This window comes from Syngnathoides biaculeatus, chromosome 10 (assembly GCF_019802595.1).
Source record: "Syngnathoides biaculeatus isolate LvHL_M chromosome 10, ASM1980259v1, whole genome shotgun sequence".
NCBI lineage: Eukaryota > Metazoa > Chordata > Actinopteri > Syngnathiformes > Syngnathidae > Syngnathoides > Syngnathoides biaculeatus.
In genome coordinates, this window is record NC_084649.1 from 15,486,689 (window position 1) to 15,506,700 (window position 20,012).

Here is a 20,012-nt window from a genome sequence, read left to right on the forward strand (position 1 = left end):
AATAATTGGACGCAACCACATAATTTAAAACACTTTTTAAGTAGTGTAATAATAATATTAATAATTGCATTTTAAACTTAATATTTAAAGTGAATTATTATGAAGATTGGAATTTGTAGTCCATTTTATTGCCTAAAACACTACGTACTGTACATACATACTACTGCTACTACTACTACTACTACAACTATTACTATTATTAATCATAGTGCTATTAATGTGGAAAAATGTTTGTGACAAGTTGTATGTTTGGTAAATTAATTTAATAACACAGTCTAGTTATACGTAGTACAACACGGCCAGCATGTCATACAATTACACAATTAAATTACGTTATTGAAAAAGAGACAGTACATCAGCATTGTGGTTTTGTTACAAAGAGTGACTCTAAGCGAAACAGATATATTGTTAAAAAAATAGAAAATACAAAAAAAGAGGATACAAAATAGTACTCAAGTCTACTGCTGAGTGAGTTTTGTGGCGTCGTGCTGGGGTTTGTGCGACTGCTCCTCTTTGGGCTCGCGCTGCTCCTTCGTCACTTTGGCCTCTGAGAATCCTGCAGGATTATAAAAGAAACACTGGACGGAATTAGAATGAATCGTCGCTCTGTGTAAGACTGCTGGAAAAAATGGATTGTGGCAGTCAGCACAACTTATTTGTAGACGTTCCCGAATTGGAATCAGCTATCTTAGGCGTATCTCATAAGTAGTGTTCACACATACCAAAAATCTGGCCTAATATAATCTTTTTCTGTCCTTTCCGTTCAAAGTCAGCCAAGGCCTAATTATCTAATGTTTCTAAAAGATTGATGTGGGAGGATGTAAACAATCATTTTCCATCTCCGATTTGCTCGAAAACAGTTGACAGTCGTAACTGGTAAACCTGTTTAATAAAGTGCTATCTTGAAGTACGAGATTAATTCGTTTTATGTCCATGTTCGTACCTCAAACCACTCATGTCAAATCCCCTTACCCAAAATGATTGGAGATGCCATAAATCAAGCCAGATGTTTTTTCTACCATATAGAAACATAACTTAATAGAATGTAAAGAATGAAAATTTGCGCATCATAATTTTGTACCGTAATTTCCAGCCACCTAGTTATAAGCCTCACCCAGTACATTTGTAAAGGAAATACCTTTTGGTACATACATAAGCCGCAGTTGTGTAAAAGCCCCAAGTGCCCACATTGAAACACGAGATATTTACAAAGAAAGACGGTACACAGAGTTTTCAAAGTTTAAATACCTTAGCTTAGCTTAACATAGCAACATCATGGGAGCACGAACAAGGCTGGTAAAAAAACAACATACCGGTAAAAAAAAAAAAAAAAAAACCCCAGCCGCGGCAGCAACACAGTATCAACACGATAGCAGCACTAACAAAGCTGGTTAAGAAAAAAAACCAAAACAAAACTAAATCACTGCGACGAGGCAGTAACACAGCAGCAACACACTAGTGCGGCGCTAATGCTAGCACAGTGCTAACAAGGCCGGTTAGAATAAAACATATCGGTAAAAATCCCAGAGACACGGGAGTAACACAGCAGCAACACGCTAGGACAGCGCTGACGCTAGCCCAGCACTAATAGGGCCGGTTTAAAAAAAAAAAAACATACCGGTAAAAGTCACTTCCTTGGCACATATACTCCACTGGTCTCACTCTCACTTTTTCCGCTCGAGTGCCCCTTTGCGGCCGTTACAAAAAACGTACAAATTAGCCACGGAGGCCGCAGGGTTGAAAGTGTGTGAAAATAGTCGCGGCTTATAGGCTGGAAATTACAGTACTTCAATACATTAGGTGTCTCCTTCCGATGTATATGCCTTGGGCACCAGGAGGCGCTAAAATACATCCAGCCATCCATAGACTTGCTTCACATTTTTGCTGCATGGAGTCCACCAACCATGAAGAAGTACTCCTCCCAGGATAACTACAATGTCATTCCACAATTCCACTGCGTTTATCACTTGGCTTGGAATAGCGGTTCGGTTTTGTTGGACTCCATGCAACATAAATGTGAAGTGGTTCTCAGAAACAAAGCCAAAGGGCATCCGGAATGGAAAAAGGCGAAAGAGTCGTAGGGGAAGAAGAACAAATAGAAGGCGCCAGGGTAAAAGCTAGCTTATCACTCAACACAACCAGTTGATCGTCTGTTTGTGTCCACGAACAGCGAGAGCTTTCTGATTGGCTGTCGTTCCATTTTGCGTGGCACAACAACAGAGTTCGTGGTTTGTCCCAACTCACGGTTGACTACACAGACAAGGATTTGATAGCAAAAATATTGAACAGGTCTAACAGTTACAATAACGGTTTTCACATCAGGCCACTTTTAGCACACCCAACACCACAAGATAATCGCTCAGGAAATTGGGCGTGAGCTAACTTTCATCTTGAGCCCATTGTCGGAATGTGTATATCCCGCTTTACACATTTATGATTGTCGAGCAAATTTGAAGAGGGAAAAAAAAAAGATATTTGATCATCTGGTTTTTCAATTCAGGTCTAATTATCTGTATAAATAATTATCTACGCTTTCCTATGGATGCTATTGGTGGTGAGCATACCGTTGGAGCCGCCATCTTTCCACTTGAGCCTGTTGTCGTCGGTGTGACGCGTCCACGTCGAACGGAAGCTCACCAGCTCGGCCGTGATGTGAGCCAGACTCCACTGCAGTCCTCTTGAGCTCTCCTTCCACACGTTACTAGGACGCAAACAAACACGGCACAAAGACCGTCTACAGTACTCCGGGCAGTCACCAGGCAACCGGGAGAACGTCCAATTGCTCCAGCTCGAGTATGACTGTTTTTTATATATAGCTCGCACTAATAACTTGACTCAAAACAAAAATACACTAAAGGTTAAATGGGAAGAGTTCTCAGAAGTGGATATTTTGGATTTAACACTTGTCTTAATCCCAACACACTAGACGGCTAACAGTTCTTCAACTGTTGGACACCGAGCCAGTTGGACGCTAGTTGAGGTTCTGTGTCATTTTACAGTGGTTAAAAATCTTTTTACAGTCTAACTTTTACACAAGGACGAATGTTAAAGACCATAAAAGATAAACGCATCAAAGGAAGACTTCCACAATCTATTTTGGTCTTTCTTTGGCCTGCTTTTGGTGATACTTATTCCAGAAAAACAACTGACCGTGACGAGGCGTGGGAACAGGTGAAGAAGATTTATCCCAAGGTAATCTCTGCAAGTGTTTACATTTTTAAATGATCACTTTTATAGGATTCCTAGGAAATCACAATGTCTCATCACAGGTGAGCTAGATTTTGAACAGGCCTACCGGCTACTCACAATGTCCTTGGGGCCTATTCGGTACCCGCGGGTACCACGTTGGGGACCGTGTATTACAGTGTGCATGTGCGTGTTTTTTGGCGTGATTACGCTTCACAAAACCAGTTTAGTTTTTTCCATTCTCTTTTGTTTGTTTAAATATAGTGACAATACAGTTCTTTAAGTAAAAATGTAAAAAAAAAAAATGTTTTTATTGTAACGGATGGATGGCATTTCCATTCATTTCAATGTGGAATGATGATTTGAGTTTTGATTTGATTTGAAGGGGTCATGGAACAAATTATAAGTCAACACATGACTGTGTTTTATTACATTTTATGAGGAATAATAAACATATCAAGTTTAATTGTAGGTGGCACGGTGGAGCAGCTGGTAAAGAGTTGGCCTCACAGTTTTTGAGAACCCGGGTTCGATCCCGGCCCCGCCTGTGTGGAGTTTGCATGCTCTCCCCGTGCCTGCGTGGGTTTTCTCCGGGCACTCCAGTTTCCTCCCACATCCCAAAAACATGCAACATTAGTTGGACAGTCCAAATTGCCCCTAGGTGTGATTGTGAGTACAACTGCTGTCAGTCTTCATGTGCCCTGCAATACCCCGCCTCCTACCCATTTACAGCTGGGATAGGCTCCAGCACTCTTCGTGACCCTCGTGAGGATAAGCAGCAAAGAAAATGGATGGAAGTTTGATTGTATTTGATTACAAGTCCAAATTCTCATCTCAATATTTGCATGTTCTTAAAAAAAAAAAAAAATGCCTCCCCTCCCTTTATCGTACGCAGGCTAATGTCGTACCTGTGTCTGTTGCAGGGGTCCGGTGGTCCCGGGTTCTCCTCCACCAGAGGAACCACTATCTTCTCTGCCATGTCCGTCAACAAGGAGAACGTCGGGTACACGATAAAGTCGATGAAGCCTGCAGAAAAGAAACTCAACGTCTAATCCAGGTCAATGAAAAGCGTTGTGCTTTAATTATTGACATTATTTTTGGGGAGTGTGCGTGTTTGTTCCACATACCGATCTGGGACTCGGCCACCAAGGTGCTTTTTCGATCACACAGCGGCGAGAAGGGCAGACCGAGCTCTGCCTCTCTATCACCCTCCCCAAGGTAGAAAGAGAGAACGAGCAGATATCTTAAAAGGCAGCCCACTCCAAGGCCTCGAAATAACTACGCCAACCTCGGATGACACATCGAAAGTGTTTGGTCTTTCTTTCTTTCATTCTTTCTTTTTTTTTTTGCTACTGTAAAAAAAAAAAAAAAACCTGAACAGGCTTTTCTTGTGTAATTCTTAAAAAGAAACTGCTAGGCTGCACAGTACGCCTCCTCTTTTCTTTTTTGGGGGGAAAAAGCAGCACAGAAGCTCACGCAAAAAAACTTGTGATGAAAGACAGCTACGAGAATAATGTGTTATTACATTGTCTTACATTAATAAAATACTACTTTTAAAAGAAAAAAGTCAAATTGTCGCAGAATATTTTTTTAATGAATAATAAGATCAAGTGAAGAAACTTCATAATCTTGTCATAATCTAATGTTGCAATCAGAGGAAGAAAAAAAGTGATATTTACTCTAGTATTCAATCATATTCTTTGATGAACTGTCTGAAATACACAATAACAAATTTTGATTTTTTTCATGAGAAAAAAAATCACAATATTATGGGAAGAGAATTGGAATGGTATAAGAAAAAAACATTGTTTTTCAAGAAAAAAAGATGTAAATTAAAAATAGTGCTTGGTGCAAATTATTTCACAAGAATAACCTCGCAATGTTACAACATCATTTTAATACTCAGAGAATACAGTCTGAATTTCGCAGTAAGAACCTCAAAGGTTTAAAAGTCGTAATGTTTGAAGAATATAGTAGTAATTTTCGAAGAATAACATTGGAAGATACTATCATGAGTTTACAAGGATAAAATCGAAAAATTATGTAAGCCAAAATCAGTAGAGTACGTGGGTTTAATGGTGAACGCTGGCCTGTCCGGACTGGTCACGTACGTCAGCCGTGATCGGCTCCCAGGAGACCTGGCGCCAGATCCACAGTGTAGATGAAAGGTGTCAAACTCAAGGCCTTGGGGCAGATCTGGCCCGCCACATGATTTTATGTGGCCCGCGAAGCCAACTCTAGAGTGTCAATTTCCATGATTGTTGTAAAAATCTGGACCAAAATTTCAAATTGCCATACATCATGAATGATAAAGTTGAGATATTACAAGCATTTCTGTGTTTCCAAACGTGAATAGTTGAAAAACACATTACCCTTGATTTCTGATTCCAAAACCACAATACAGCCTCAGTTCTCAAACGTCTCCGTTCTCTAACAAATCGGTTTTCAAATGAAAATTTCAAGATTTTTTTATTCTGTTTTCGAACAAAAATCGGTGTTCGAACGTCCCCAACAAAACCCGGAAATACCAGAACGTGCGATGCCAGTCCAGCTGACCCACGACACACTTTATTATTGTCAATTCAAACCCACCGCAAAAAAACCCGGAAATGACCTAACGCGCAAGGCCCGACCAGCTGATCCACGACGCGTGTTGTTATTGTGTATAACGCAGCCTTTGTACGCAGACATAAACATCGATTTGGTTTTTGAACAAATCGGTTCTCGAACCACCTTCTGGAACGGATTGTGGTCCAGAACCGATGTTGTACAGTAGTTCATAAATTGATGATGTAAATATGATGAGATGATTAAATATTTTTGTTCCACAGTCATAACAGGCCTCTGAGGGAAACCGGAACAAAAATTAGTTTGATACCCCTGGTGTGGATGATGGCTGGAATGACTGACTTGACTTTTGGAATAAAACCAGTACAAACTTCTATTTGGACATGTTCCTACCTGCCTGAAGAACTCCTCCATCAGGGCTTTGGTCCACCTGGAGTGCAGAGACCAGGGTTTTGACGGGTGGCTGATGTCGGCCGTGTGGAGCAACAGTGACAAAGCTTTGGACTTCTCGATACTACGAGCCAAAAATAAAATAGCGTTGGTTTGGCGTCAACCATTTGAGGTCCCGAATGCGTGGCATGTTACCGTTCTTGTTGCTGCAGACAGGATTTCATGGCTTTTACTTGGAGGAGGTGAGAGGTCATGTCTGTGGATAGCACCATCTCGATGACGAGGGAACGCAACTCCCTGTGTGATGAACATTTAAAAAATGACACAACTTTCAGGAGGTTTTCTTGTTCCTGTGATGAAAGGGATGGCTTTCATCGGCAAACTCTATTTTGAGCTAATGCAAAAATTGCAGAAATGTGTTGTAGTTGGCATTTCCAATTAGAAAATGAATGTATTTATATGACTGAATTATGGCTGGGGTTGGATTGGATGGTGCCACTAAGTCGACTTCAGTAATAGGTTGACTCTGTGCCTCAAAGCTCTGCCTGGATCAAAAATAAGTAAATACATACATTCACAAACACACAAATAAATAAATAAGGGGACATGGTGGACCAGCTGGTAAAGCGTTGGCCTCACAGTTCTGAGGACCTGGGTTCGATCCCAGCCCTCCCTGCGTGGAGTTTGCACGTTCTCCCCGTGCCTGCGTGGATTTTTCCAGGCACTCCAGTTTCCTCCCACATCCCAAAAACATGCAACATTAATTGGAGACTCTAAATTGCCCCTAGCTGTGATTGTGAGAGAGACTGTTGTCTGTCGTCTGCCTCTATGTGACCTGCGCTTGGCTGGAAACCAGTTCGGTGTGTACCCCGCCTCCTGCCCAATGACAGCTGGGATAGGCTCCAGCACTTCAGGAACTCTCGTGAGGATAAGCGGTGAAGAAAATGGATGGATGGATGGATAAATTGCCTCTAGATGTGATTGTGAGTGCGACTGTTGTCCGTCTCTATGTGCCCTGCGCTTGGCTGGCAACCAATTCAGGGTGTACCCCGCCTCCTACCCAATGACAGCTGAGATAGGCTCCAGCACTTCCGTGACCCTTGTGAGGATAAGCACCCAAGAAGATGGATGGATGGATAAATAAATTTCGCCCAACTTTGTTCCGCCGGAACCCATGTTTCACACGGACATTAATTACAGACGGACGCAGTGTTGGTCCAATGAAGAACTTGAGAGCAGGAACAAAGAAGCGTCTGTAAGTGATCTTTTCGACAGTGACACACTAACATACGTCACTGCACGACTACACTAACATAAGTATGAGTGAGCCGAATGGCAGGTAATTTTTTTTTAACCTAAAATGCTCATGCTAATCGCGGTTGCTAACCGTTTAACTTTCTGTACACCGATTTTTTTTTTTTTAAAATACCATGCACTTTATGATTCATATCGTACACTCATTAGAAATTGGAGTTCATTGATTGAAGTCTATCAGATTATTATTTTTGATTAATTGGAGAATTTCTTTCAATAAGATTTGATGCCCAGTCTTGATTGTGCCAGAGAGTTATTTTTTTACTAACATTATTGTCGTGGCGGTATCAGTTTTTCTTTTTAAAAAAGGGGTTTTCTGTTCATGAATTGCATTTCATTTAAAAAGTTTTTAAGATACGTTTGTGGGTATCACGATAAAATACGATTTGAATCAACAATATTGCATTAAAAATGTACAATAGTACAGTTTCAGATCTTCTTGTTCCTCTGGAAAAGAATCACAAGAACGCAGTTGCAATAATAGGGGTAAAATGTTGACTAAATTTCGTCATAATGTTACAAGAATAGTCAAAATATTATAAGAAAAATATTGAACAAAAATAATTTCATAATATGATAGAAACAACATTTTAGGGGACATAATTTGCAATCTTACAAGAATTAAGTTGTAAAATAGATAAAAATGTGATTTGCAAGAAAATGTCAAAATATGAGAATTCAGTTCTATTTTTTCCGGGGAACAAAAACGCAATTGTACAAAGTCCAAGTTATAATGTGGCAAGTTATAATACAATAACACCTCTTAAAAATAATGTATATATGTAGAAAGTAAGAAGTAATGTTATGAAAGTTGAATTATATTTTGAGAATGTGTTTTTAAATCTGATAATAGTCATATTGCTCTGAAAAAATTTGTCAAGAAAAAAAAAACATACCTACAGTGTTAGGTCAAAAATTTTTCAAGGAAAAATATAATCTACTTTTCTGTGTTGTTGATTCAGTCTCAGCTCATTTGCTGTGTAAACATGTAGCGCATGACGTAAGCTATGGGAAGTTGAAATTCATCCCCTTAAAAATTGAAAATTACTTTTCCCTATAGTCAACTAAGAAAAATAAAGTGGGTATTGTACTTGCATCCACAAGCTTCTTCATGGGCAGCAAAGGCCTTTTGAAAATAGGAAATGACTTACATCCACTCTTCTCGGGTCAAATGGATGAAAATATTCATTTGATCGTCCTGCAGAAGGCGAAACGCTGCGCTCAGATGATGACTTTCCTGCACCGACCTGTCATTGTAGATCAGTGCAAATTCGGATCTGACCAGACAAAAGACACATGAAAGGTAGCTGCATTCACTCGGGTAAGCTTGCATTTTTCACCATTTTCCTTATTGAAAATACAAGCATAACACAAACAAAATACACTTTAAAAAAAACAAAACACAAACCACAAGTTTGAATTAATGAAGGTTCACTTCACTTGGTGCTAACAATGTAAAACACCTTCAACAGGCCCATGGTTAACATCGCTAATTGTGGTTTAGGAAGCAACACATTTGAACACAAATGGTGGAGCAACACATGTAGACGGCTAATATCACAATACTCATTATAGTACTGCAACTTATTGAGGAGCTAACATGGGGTCCCTGTATAGTAAAGCCATATGTCTGTGTAATCTTGCCCTTTAAGTGCCCCTTAAATGTGGCAAAAACTGTTTCATTTCTGTACATTCAATTTAATCAGTTATTAGTCATTTCTGTATGTTTTTTTTAATAGTACCACACTATACAGTGCTTTTTTTTCTTTAAAAAAAGACAAAGGTCTGATGTGTTTTTAATGGAAGCTGAAATACGGTAATGGGTTTTCATCCATTCATTTTACTGGGGAAAGATCATTACAGATGCGAGTCTTTTAAGTTACAAGCATAGTAATGGAATACATTAATCTCGTATGTCAAGGCACCACTGTAATGTAAAGTGAATTAGTTCCAAACTATTCACTATCACCATCAATAAAAACTTTATTAATTGCACAGGCCAGGTAATTCTTTCAATAAAATTTGGACAATCATTAAAGTTAACCATGGCAAAACTGGTGTTTTTTTGTTTTTATTGTACTTTAATGTTCACAGAATAGATAACATGGATGTTTTCAGCACATTTAATATGTGCTGTTTGTCATTAGCCATGAACAATTGTATTGTTTCTGGTTTACTAAGACGCCAGAACCCAGATGTCGTCAATTTGGATTTCATTTTGTATAGTTATCACACTTTTTTTTTAAGAAGCTTTGTTCTGTTGTGAACATTTGGAATGTGTTCCCGATCATTTTGGGTGAACTCCAAATCGTAGCACTTTTCTAGGCGCTCCACTTGGTAGGTTCCACTGTATTTAGTTGGCTATATAAACAAGAAATAGTCTAAGAGTCTCTTCTGCGAGGGTGGATATATGGCATCTAAAAATACTGATCTCCCACACTGAAGATGTTTGCGTTAGAATTTAGCCTTAACAACAGTATATTTTGTATTCCCTGACATGACAAAATCTTAGATGCTACACAAATAGCTGCTTTTGTTAGTATTTGGCAAAGGAGAAAAAGCTCACTTTGTGTGGATGTGAAAGTTGTTGGTGGTCCCCGTATGCTCGTAGTCGTGAATGGCTGCGGCGAACAGTGATGCCATCACCTCCAGCTCCGTTAGCCAGTGCTGATTGGTTCACACAGGGAACACATCAACCAATCAATCATATTGTCATCATTTATAACTATAGACTTGACTTGGTCTTAAATCTTTAAAGCCTTATCTTGACTTTGTCTTAACTCCTCAGTCTCGACTCATAAAAGTCTTTGTCTTGATTTAGTCTGATTGCCTGAAATTATTTCTCTTGACTCCTCAAAGTCACAGTCTTGACAGACTAGTCCTACCTTTTAAATGTCTCGAGTTTTGACTTGGTCTTGATTCCTTGAAGTCTCAGTGTTCACTTGATTTTAACTCCTGAAAGTCTTATGTCTTGATTTTGGTCTTGGGCTTGACTTCTTAAAGATCAGATCAGAATCAAAATCATCTTTATTTGCCAAGTATGTTTAAAACACACAAGGAATTTGGAGCAGCTGTAGTTCGATCAATCGTATAAATAACCGACCGATTCATGAATTATTAAAACAGTATTCTTGCAACCCTACTTGACTTGGTCTTAAGTCCTCAACGTCTTGAACTCGCAGTCATCTCCTCAAAGTCTTTGTCTAGACATGTTCTGAACACTTCAAGGTCTTAATGTTCGCTATGATCTTAACATTGACTTGGTTTTAACTCCTCAAACTGTACCACAAGGCCAGATCGCAGAAGCAGGCAGTGCATGGTCTGTGTGACGTCTGCAGCATGCACGTGGCTGTGGTACGGGTTGCTGTGTTTGCAGTATCCTCTCTCCACTGCAGACAGGAATAGCGTCAGGCTTGAGATGGGAATCTAGAACAAATCAAATCAGTCACTTGACCCCCTTTTCAACCCTTTGTAAATGACCTTTGTTCCGAGTTGTGCAATGTGGCAAAGTAAACATCGCAAACCCAATACGTTGTGTTTGAATGAATTACTTTCCTGTAAATGATTTCCAAACCACATTTTTTTAACCCCCGGAGAGTGAGTGGAGTTTGATTCTTAAGGGTATCAAAATGATTTGGCATTATTTTATTTTATTTAAAGTGGTCTCAATCCCTTGTTCCTCCAAACCCAGGAGGGCTTTGAGATCGACTGACTTGGGTCTAACAATGGAATGCAGAGCCCAAAGCAAACGTGGTGAAGCAGCATTTAACCATTATGTTGCAAAAAAAAAAATTAAATAAGTTGCCAACAGTGGTGATGTCAGCCCCAAGTGTGTTTTGAAATCCATATTCAAAACCTTTTTCCCCCTCACACTCTCTTGTGTTTTCGAGTACTTCCACTTTTGAATGATTTTTCTTGCACTAAAAGCTGCTTTAATTCAACTTTTTCAATTGTTTTTATGTATTTGAATGCTTTTAATTATGTCAAGCACATTGCACCTTGCGTATGAAATCCGCAGTACAAATAAATTTGCTTTGCTTTGCTTGATACCTCACAGTCTTGGTTTTAACAATGCATTAAATCCTCAAAGTCTTGGTCTTATTGCCAGAAAGTCTTAGTCTTCACTTTGCCTTACGTTGTCAAGGTCTTGGTTTTGAATTCTTATAAGTGCTTGTTTTGGTTGTAAGTCATTAAAATCACGTTTTGTTTGTTTGTTTTTTTTAACCTGGTCTTAAGTCCTCAAAATCATAATCTTCAGTCCTGAACTTCTTGGTAATGACCTGAATCTAATCCTTCAGGGCCTTAGTTTTGACTCCTCAAGAGTCTTGACTTGGTCTTAAGTTCCTAAAGTTATTGATCTTGACTTGATGTTAACCCCTATAGGTCAGGAGTCTTTACTTGGTCTTATCTCCTCAAAGTCTTAGTCTTAACGCCTCAAAGTCTTGACTGAGTCTTGGATTATGTGGTTTTAGTTTAGTGTGGCTTTAATCGTCTTTGTATAATGCATTGGCAAATAACAAGCTTACATACAGGTAGCTGATCCAGATACCGCTATCCTGTCTACACATCCGGATCAGGGTTTATTGTTCCTACTAAACTGTACTGCTTGATAAAAATACAGCTTGTTATGTTGTGTAAGATGAAACTGAATGGAAATGGAACCTTGAAGCGGCTGTTGAGCTCATATCTGGTAACCAGTTCGAAGAAGAGAGTTTGCAGTGCGTGATCAGAGCTGGCTGCGTTCAAGGCAAACACATCAAAACTCCAGCGGTCAACGTCCTCCGGATAGACATTGAGAGAGGGAGGTTAGAGTGACAGGATTATTGATACTAGTTCTGCGGTACAACATATTGCACCAACACAAAACGCATAACAGGTTGCGATTTGTGGCTCACCCTTAGGCAGTTTACGACAGCGGCAGGTTGGTCTGGCATGGCGGCCGTGTAGGCTTTCTTGAACATCCTGGAATCGTACAATGTTGATGTTGAGTTCACTTGAAGTTCACGTGTTGAGACTGAGCAGCGAGCTCGTCTCAGGATATGTTTATAAAAATGCTCCAAGTGCTCATACACTCGGGTGAGGACGTTTTCAAGGAGAAAAGGGGGCCAGTGTTTCACTATGCTGTGCAGCGGACTGTTCAGTAGGGCGTTTGAATCAGAATCAGCTTTCTTGCTCTAGTGTGTGAGGTTCTATTCAACTAAAACCTCCAACGGTTGTGTTCAAACCCACTCACAATTATTTTGTGATTGACTAGCGACCTGTCCAATATGTAATTTGTAAAACAATAAATTAACTGGGGTAGTCCTCCTAATGCAAGCAATTGTTAGCCGAGTGATTCGCAGAGCTGACTTTTGTGCAGCAAGTGGGCGACTGATGTGAATTTTCGACTGAATCGTTTTCGTGTTTTTTTTTTCCTGTGATTGACTGGTGACCAATTCCAATCAAAATCCCGTTATCCACAGCATAATATAACAATGAAATTCACCAAATAAAGTCATACCTTTCCACAAATATCCCAGCCTGTACCGCGTGCACGATGCTACGAAATTTGGGCTTCTCATCCGAGCGCCGCCCCAGCTGTCGTACCCTCTGAGTGAATGTTGACGCCAGCCAATCGGTGACCTCAGCAGGAACTCCATCAGATTGAAGCTGCTGGAGGTCATCCTCGGACTCCAAGCACTGCCTGACACGCACACACACAAACATTCTCATTGAATGTGTTGTTGATTTCTATGTCACTATGCCAAAGATATTTCAGTAATGTTACAATGCCACTGTTAATATTTTCTACCTGGTTCCATCCAGATAAACAGCCTCCAGTAGCGATGCTGTCAAATCCAGATTCTTTCTGATCTCCTCAAAGTCAACATCTTTGTCTTCCAGCTGCTTTAAGATGTTGCGAAGCCTAGAAGCAGCCAAAATGAGTTCATACTTCTCATCAAAGACAAACTTAATTGCAGATGTAATTTGTGATCTTGGTTATTGGGAAGAAGTCAGCAGGTTGAAAAGGATTCTCTGTTTGCGGTGCAGTAGTGTAATCTGGAATTTCTTACCCACGGAAGTGAGAGCGGCTACTTTGGTAGAAATGTCTTGATTTAAGAGTTATTTCTTTCCTCTCGCATTTGGTTAAAAAAAAAACTATTAGTCGCTTGCCCTGCCTTTTGCCTTCACATCTGGGTTTTGGCCTGTTTTACTTCTGCCTCCCCTAACCAACCCCACGCCGCTGTTGTCTGTCATCCTTTTTAAAGATGTCTTCCTTTTTCCTCCCGAAATGGGTTTTATCTGGGGTTTTTTCCGCTCGCCTGGAAGAGGGCCTTAGATAAGGTGATGTCCTTGAATTTTTGGTAACTATGCACCTGTGAAGCCTTTATGTGGTAAAGAGCTATCGTCTATTCATGAACTTATCGTGATTTGTGGTTAGGTTGTGTTTAGGTTGACCGGATTAACGAATTCCCATTGTGTGGAGGGCCCTCACGGTCCTGCTTCTGGGAATCACTGATCTGAGATGCCTTTGCTGTAGTTTGTCTGTTTTTCAGACTGGGTTTGAGTCTGGGTTATAGCATTTCGATGTGGAGTTTGCTTATTGCACATCTGCCCGTTTTCTTTTCACTACACCGGCTTCAAAACAGGCATGTTAGCTTCAATCTTGGTCAATATGTGCGCAGTGATTGACTGGTGACCAGTCCAAAGTAAACTGGGATAGGCTCCAGCTCACCCGGCACCCTAATGAGGACAAGCTGTAGAGTAAATGGGCGTGTGTTTTTGGTTTTCTTGTTTCATATTCTTTGCGATAGACTGTCCTGAGTCAGACCCCAGTTCTTACATCAGTGATGTGAACTATGCAGTTTCCCTTCATTAACAATTTAATTGACAAAACAAGTATTGTTTTCATCCATCCATTTTACGAGCTGCTTATCCTCACAAGGGTTGCGGGATTGCTGCAGCCTATCCCAGCTATCTTCGTGCAGGAGGCGGGGTACACCCTCAACCGGTTGCCAGCCAAACACAGGGCACATATAAACAACCGTTCACACATGCCTTCTCACCTACAGGCAATTTATTCACTTCAAATCGTTCGTCTGTGCCAGTGAAGTATAGTGACAGGAAGAACAATTAAATGTTGGCCTACGAGATGGTACGTACAACTGACCTATTGCCTTTCAAAAAACAGATGCATAACTTTTTGTTTAACTAAACAGGCCCAACTTTAACAGTGAGTAAGTAAATTTAGAAGTAAAGTGAGATGAGATCATCATTTTCTTGTATATGCAGTCCTTTATTTTTATTTTTGGGTGGTTTGCCAGGAGATTTTTCAAATGTAAAATATGTGCCTTGCTTCAATTAAGTTTGGGAACTACTGCCCTGGCCCAATTACTGTAATGAAGTAAATTTGGTACAGCTCTAAATTATGCAGGCAAGTAGACCGTGTAAACACAACACTTGAGCGTTTCCGCCAAACGAGATGCAATAAATAAAACGAGCAGAAAAAGCAGTTTAATAGGGAGAAATGAATCTACATGCAAACTTCCCTTTGCGGCTGACCAGTTCCTTCTGCACCAAAGCAGCTATCAATTTCAACAAAACACACTCAAATGTAATTCTCTTAACTCATTGTTCAAGTAGCATCTAGACCAGGGGTATCACACTCATTTTTGTCATGGGCCACATTGTAGTTACAGTTTCCTTCAGAGGGCTGTTATGACAGAAACCATAAAAACCTTTCATCATATTTACACGTGAAATTTATGTATCAAGGATAATGTGTTTTTTAACTACGTTTGATGATTGCTAAGTGTAAAATCCTTGCAATATCTCCAAGTTATCATTTATGATATGACAATTTGATATTTTTGTACAGATTTGAGCAAGAATCATGGAAGTTGACATACATGTTTCACCTTCGCGGGCCACATAAAATCATATAGGGGGCCGGATGTGGCCCCCGGGCCTTGGGTTTGACACCTGTGATCTAGACTTTTAATCTTGAGGCGACAAAATGCAACATGGCTCCCGTGAAGTGAAAAATGGGTGGACTATGACAAGAGATCAAGTGATCTATTATCTATTGTCTATCTAGAGATATGTTCTCAAGCTATTTTCAACACATTCAATTATTTAATAATGCATAAAATAAGCACATCGGTACAGAAAAATAGTATTTTGTGAAAAATATGAAATTGACTATATTTGCACACGTGACATCAGTGATAGTATACGTTTGTATCTACATTGGGAAGGGACAAGAAGAAATCTGTTTTCCGTGCATTTTCTTCAGTTTTTTTTCTCTGATACAAATCAATTCATATTAGCCCAAATTGGAGAAAAAAAAACATTTTAATTGTATGACTGGAACCCCCTTAGTTTAAATCTAGGATCATTGACAGAATAACCTGAAAACTCGTGTTTAAATCTTGAGCTAGCAGGTTGATGGTCGCAGGGGGAGATGAGGTCGTTGCGAGAGTTCATTTGGAAGTCATTTCATGCCAAATTGTCCCAAGGAGGAGGAAAAAAATGCTTTTGGCAAAAAAAAAAAAAAAAAAAAAAAAAAGAGATCGAGGCTGCCGATCTTTCCATGAGAAAAACTTCCCATGCTTTGGCTGTTACATAAGGCACACTTTGCGAAAGTCATGCCTTGAGAGTTGGCCCTCTGAGAGTGAATTTTGTCGCTGAATCTGTGTTTAGGGGACAAAAGAGCACGTAACTGAAAGCCTTCAGAGATCCTGGGGACATTTTCTGCCATTGTTTTTTTTTTTATTTATATTGCTTGAATCTAGGCACAACTTCAGAATTTTCATCTGTTAACTGAATTAACCCTAAAATGGCAAACAAAATCTGATGTGCTTCTTCATCGTTCCAAAAGGCAGCCTTATGAAAATTATTGGAATTTAAAATATCCCTTTATTAATCTTGCATAACTTAATGCCATCATTTTAAGATAACATTTCAATGTGGACACGTCTTCTAAATATTAAATGTTTAAATTTGTCCACCGTATGGTGCTACATTTCCCCATTAAAAAAGTGGTAACATTTTCTCCACTTTCCTGCACATACAAAGTTAGAGAAGGGTTAATAAATAGCGCCATGTCGTCTGCATTTATTTATGCAATTAATACATCAACGAACCTTCAACAGGTTTTCTCGGGTCTCCATGAGAAACCTCATCCTCTGATAACAGGAACAGATTTATTCTTTCATGCAGATATACCGGACGTGACGTGAGTTTCTTTCAAATCACGGATGACCCCCCTTCCCCCCCAGCCCACGTCCCACTGTGACCATTTGCTGAAGCACTGCCAGACGATGCTATATGGCGCATACTAACATGCTGCCGGCGACACTTGGTGCATTTTAAGTGTTTATCACGTTGGCACAATCTTCAGAAAGCTGTTGAGCCATAAAAATAGCAAGCGCCCAAATGTCAGCGCGCATAATCTTTCCAGATAACTCCTCATTTGGGCCTTAGCGACTGACAGCGGTTTTTCCCCGGAAATGACTTGTCAACAGCACTTTTCTTTTATAGAGATGAGTGACAAATCTTCTTCTTTGTCTTGTTGTACAGTGTACTCTCACTGTTACTACTTGACTCCACGCTGTTGGTACTTTATTCGCGAGCCAACAGTGCAGAAGTACTGCACAATTCCTTCAACTTTAGTGCTTCCACAAGTTTCATTTAGGAGGCCAGAAACCTTATTTGGTAATTTATACAGCTGTACTACTTGAGGCATGGTTTTTTTTCCTAGTGAAGAAAACTAAAGAGGAAGGTTTTATTATAATTACATCAAATTCCAAATTAAATAAGTCACAAAATCTTGTAATATACAGAACTCAAAATATCTTTTTTTTTTTTTTAGAATTTCAATAAATTTTTTCTTATCTCAAGCCACAACACCTGTCTTGAGATCTTTTGTTGTATCCCAAGGGGGACGTCCCGCTTTGAATCAGCATTTTAATCATTTTTAAATTTACAGTGTTTGATATTCTTGTATGTAAGGTTATCTATCTATCTATCTATCTATCTATCTATCTATCTATCTATCTATCTATCTATCTATCTATCTATCTATCTATCTATCTATCTATCTATCTGTCTGTCTGTCTGTCTGTCTGTCTGTCTGTCTGTCTGTCTGTCTGTCTGTCTGTCTGTCTGTCTGTCTCTTTTTTTCAATGAATGCCACATTGTGTAGTCATTTTTCTCTTTTTAATGTCCATCACAAATTTATTTCAACTCAATATTATGTCAGGGTATGAATAATTTTGGGAATTAACTGTCATTGAATTTGGATCTATGAGAGCTTTTAAATTAACTTCACATTATAGAACGCTTTAATTAATTAAATTGAATTGAATTAAAAAAGGATACGTATTGTTTTGGATGTAAAACATCTTTAGATCTATAAAAAAAACATTTTTTGTCATTTTAGTGTTTTCTCCACACTTCTTGCAGACTTTTGCTACTTTCCTGTTATTTCCTTCTAAATGACAACCATTCATCAAATAGTTCACCTCAACCATATTCACTTTTAACCTACCCAATCGATTAAAAAATAAAATACCAATACACGTGGAAATTTCTTTTCCCTTTCTTGAAATAAAGAAATTGACGTGTATGACTTTTTTGCAAGTACTCTGTGTTATTAGGTTAATTAAATGTAATACTGAATAAATACTTTCACCCTTTTTGCCACACATTTGGTCAAAGTGTGGATAATTTGGGGCCTAAAAGTAGTTTGTTATTTTATCTTATTTTATTCTGCTGCAGCTACCCCGAACTGCCCTGGCTAATGTAGAACATTCTAATTAAAAATGTTTTTAATGTGGTCAAAATAAAATCATCACAAAGCAAATGGAAAAAATGAAAATTTAATTCACATCACTTTACACAATGTTTACAGTTTTTACGCTGACTTTATTTCACCTCATGTCCAGCCAGAAAATACCCTTTTAACAAAGGAAAAAAAAAATCACTTCAATAAATTTGTGACTTAACTACAGCTAAACCTAGCTTAGCTGGTTGTCCATCCATCTTCTCATTTTTTGGTATCATTTGTCTTCTTTCGAGTCACAGGTGAGATGAAGCCAATCACAGGAGGGTACACTCTGGATTGGTTTCGGGTTAATGACAAGGCACACGTTGAAAAACAACCATTTACACTCACATTCCAGTGTGCTGAGTTGTAGTCATCGACGGATGCAAAGTCATTAACGCGCTAACCAAAACAAAAGCCACATGACCCATCTTCCGTGCAGCTCATTTCCCCTCCCACAGAACCGTGGCGCGAGAAAGTCAAGTGTTCCTGTAACAACTAGCAAGTGTTGTGGCTGCTAAGTATAGTCAAGATGGTGAATACAAACCACACAGTCAGCTGTTCAGTACAAGTGTTCAGGTTTTGGTCAACAGACCAGGAATGTATAAGATGTGTACGTAGTTCAGTTGCATGCCTCTGAATATCAATCAGTCATTTTGGCATTCCTTCCAAAGACGCAGCGACTTGTAGTGGCCCTTTTCAGTATTTCAGCACACTTAAACCAAGCAGTAGAGCCCCCTCAATCAGGTTAGGAGGCGTTCAAATCTTCCGTTCATATGACTCAAACTGTGCTCTGATCTTACCTTGAGATGGGCATCTGCAGCCGTTTCTTACGGATTCGCACTAGTTCGGCCATTCCGTGCTCGAGCTGTGCCCTGATGGAACCCAGTGTTTTCTCCCAAAAACCAAAGCAAAAGTATAGGAAAAATGATTATTCTATAACCCCCCCCCCCACACACACACACACAAAAAAGTTCTTCAAAGCACCAATGCAAAAACTTGTGTGTCCTGAGACAGACTTGTGTTTCAACAACTCTCCCACCCACTTCTGGGGGACCTACTCTACTTTGCTCTGATTGGTTGGACGAGCCCAGACTGTGTCAGTGTGTGTGCGCGAGTGTGGTATGAGCATCTTTGTCAGTTTATGTGTGTGTGTGTGTGTGCACAAGTGTGAGTGCCCTGACCTCACTGATGAGGTGTTGACTGCAACCCTTTCAAGCCGTGTGTACTTAAATCCCAAATGAGAATTTTTCCAATGCTGCCACAAATCAGGGAGCCACAGAGACAGTCTTTCACCAGAGTCGCCCCAACTCACCCTCATAAAACAAAACTAGTCTTCTGGAGACGCCTACAACAGAGCAGCCACTCCGGGGACTCAGGTTTTGAATCCATTTTTTTCTGCTTCCGGCCTTTTCAAAGTCAATGGCTCTTCACTACATCTGAGTAATCAAACGTCAGTGACCTCTTAGCAATGCCACAGGGTTTTAGCAGTGTATTACCAATCTAATCGAATGGCGAGGACTTTTGGGGTCCCTCAAGCAGGTCGGGTTCTCACCAGAACAAAGAGGTCAAAATATAATACTCTGATTCTGAAGTCTTTACAATGGCTTCTAGTCTGCTTTAGAATAGATTTTCAAATTCTGCTACTGTTCTATAAATCACTCAGGGGTTTAGTCCTGAATGCGAATGGAATATAAACCCAGTAGGTTCTGAGATCGACTGAATAGTGGAGCGCAGAGTCCAAAGC

The 20,012-nt window shown here is 39.7% G+C and overlaps 1 protein-coding gene across 1 annotated transcript; it reads right to left on the reverse strand.

Moving 5' to 3' along the window:
* Nucleotides 1–232: 232 nt before the first annotated feature.
* LOC133507669 (dual specificity calcium/calmodulin-dependent 3',5'-cyclic nucleotide phosphodiesterase 1B-like) lies at nt 233–19,269 on the reverse strand. The gene is made up of 14 exons (XM_061832960.1): nt 19,069–19,269; nt 13,250–13,363; nt 12,959–13,141; nt 12,354–12,420; nt 12,121–12,237; nt 10,744–10,884; nt 10,025–10,125; nt 8,610–8,735; nt 6,340–6,441; nt 6,148–6,268; nt 4,314–4,395; nt 4,095–4,212; nt 2,565–2,701; nt 233–556 (listed from the first exon to the last, which is right to left on the reverse strand). Exons 1-14 carry the CDS (start codon nt 19,119–19,121, stop codon nt 459–461), a joined length of 1,560 nt encoding a protein of 519 aa, XP_061688944.1. The 5' UTR covers nt 19,122–19,269; the 3' UTR covers nt 233–458.
* Between the last annotated feature and the right edge of the window lie 743 nt (nt 19,270–20,012).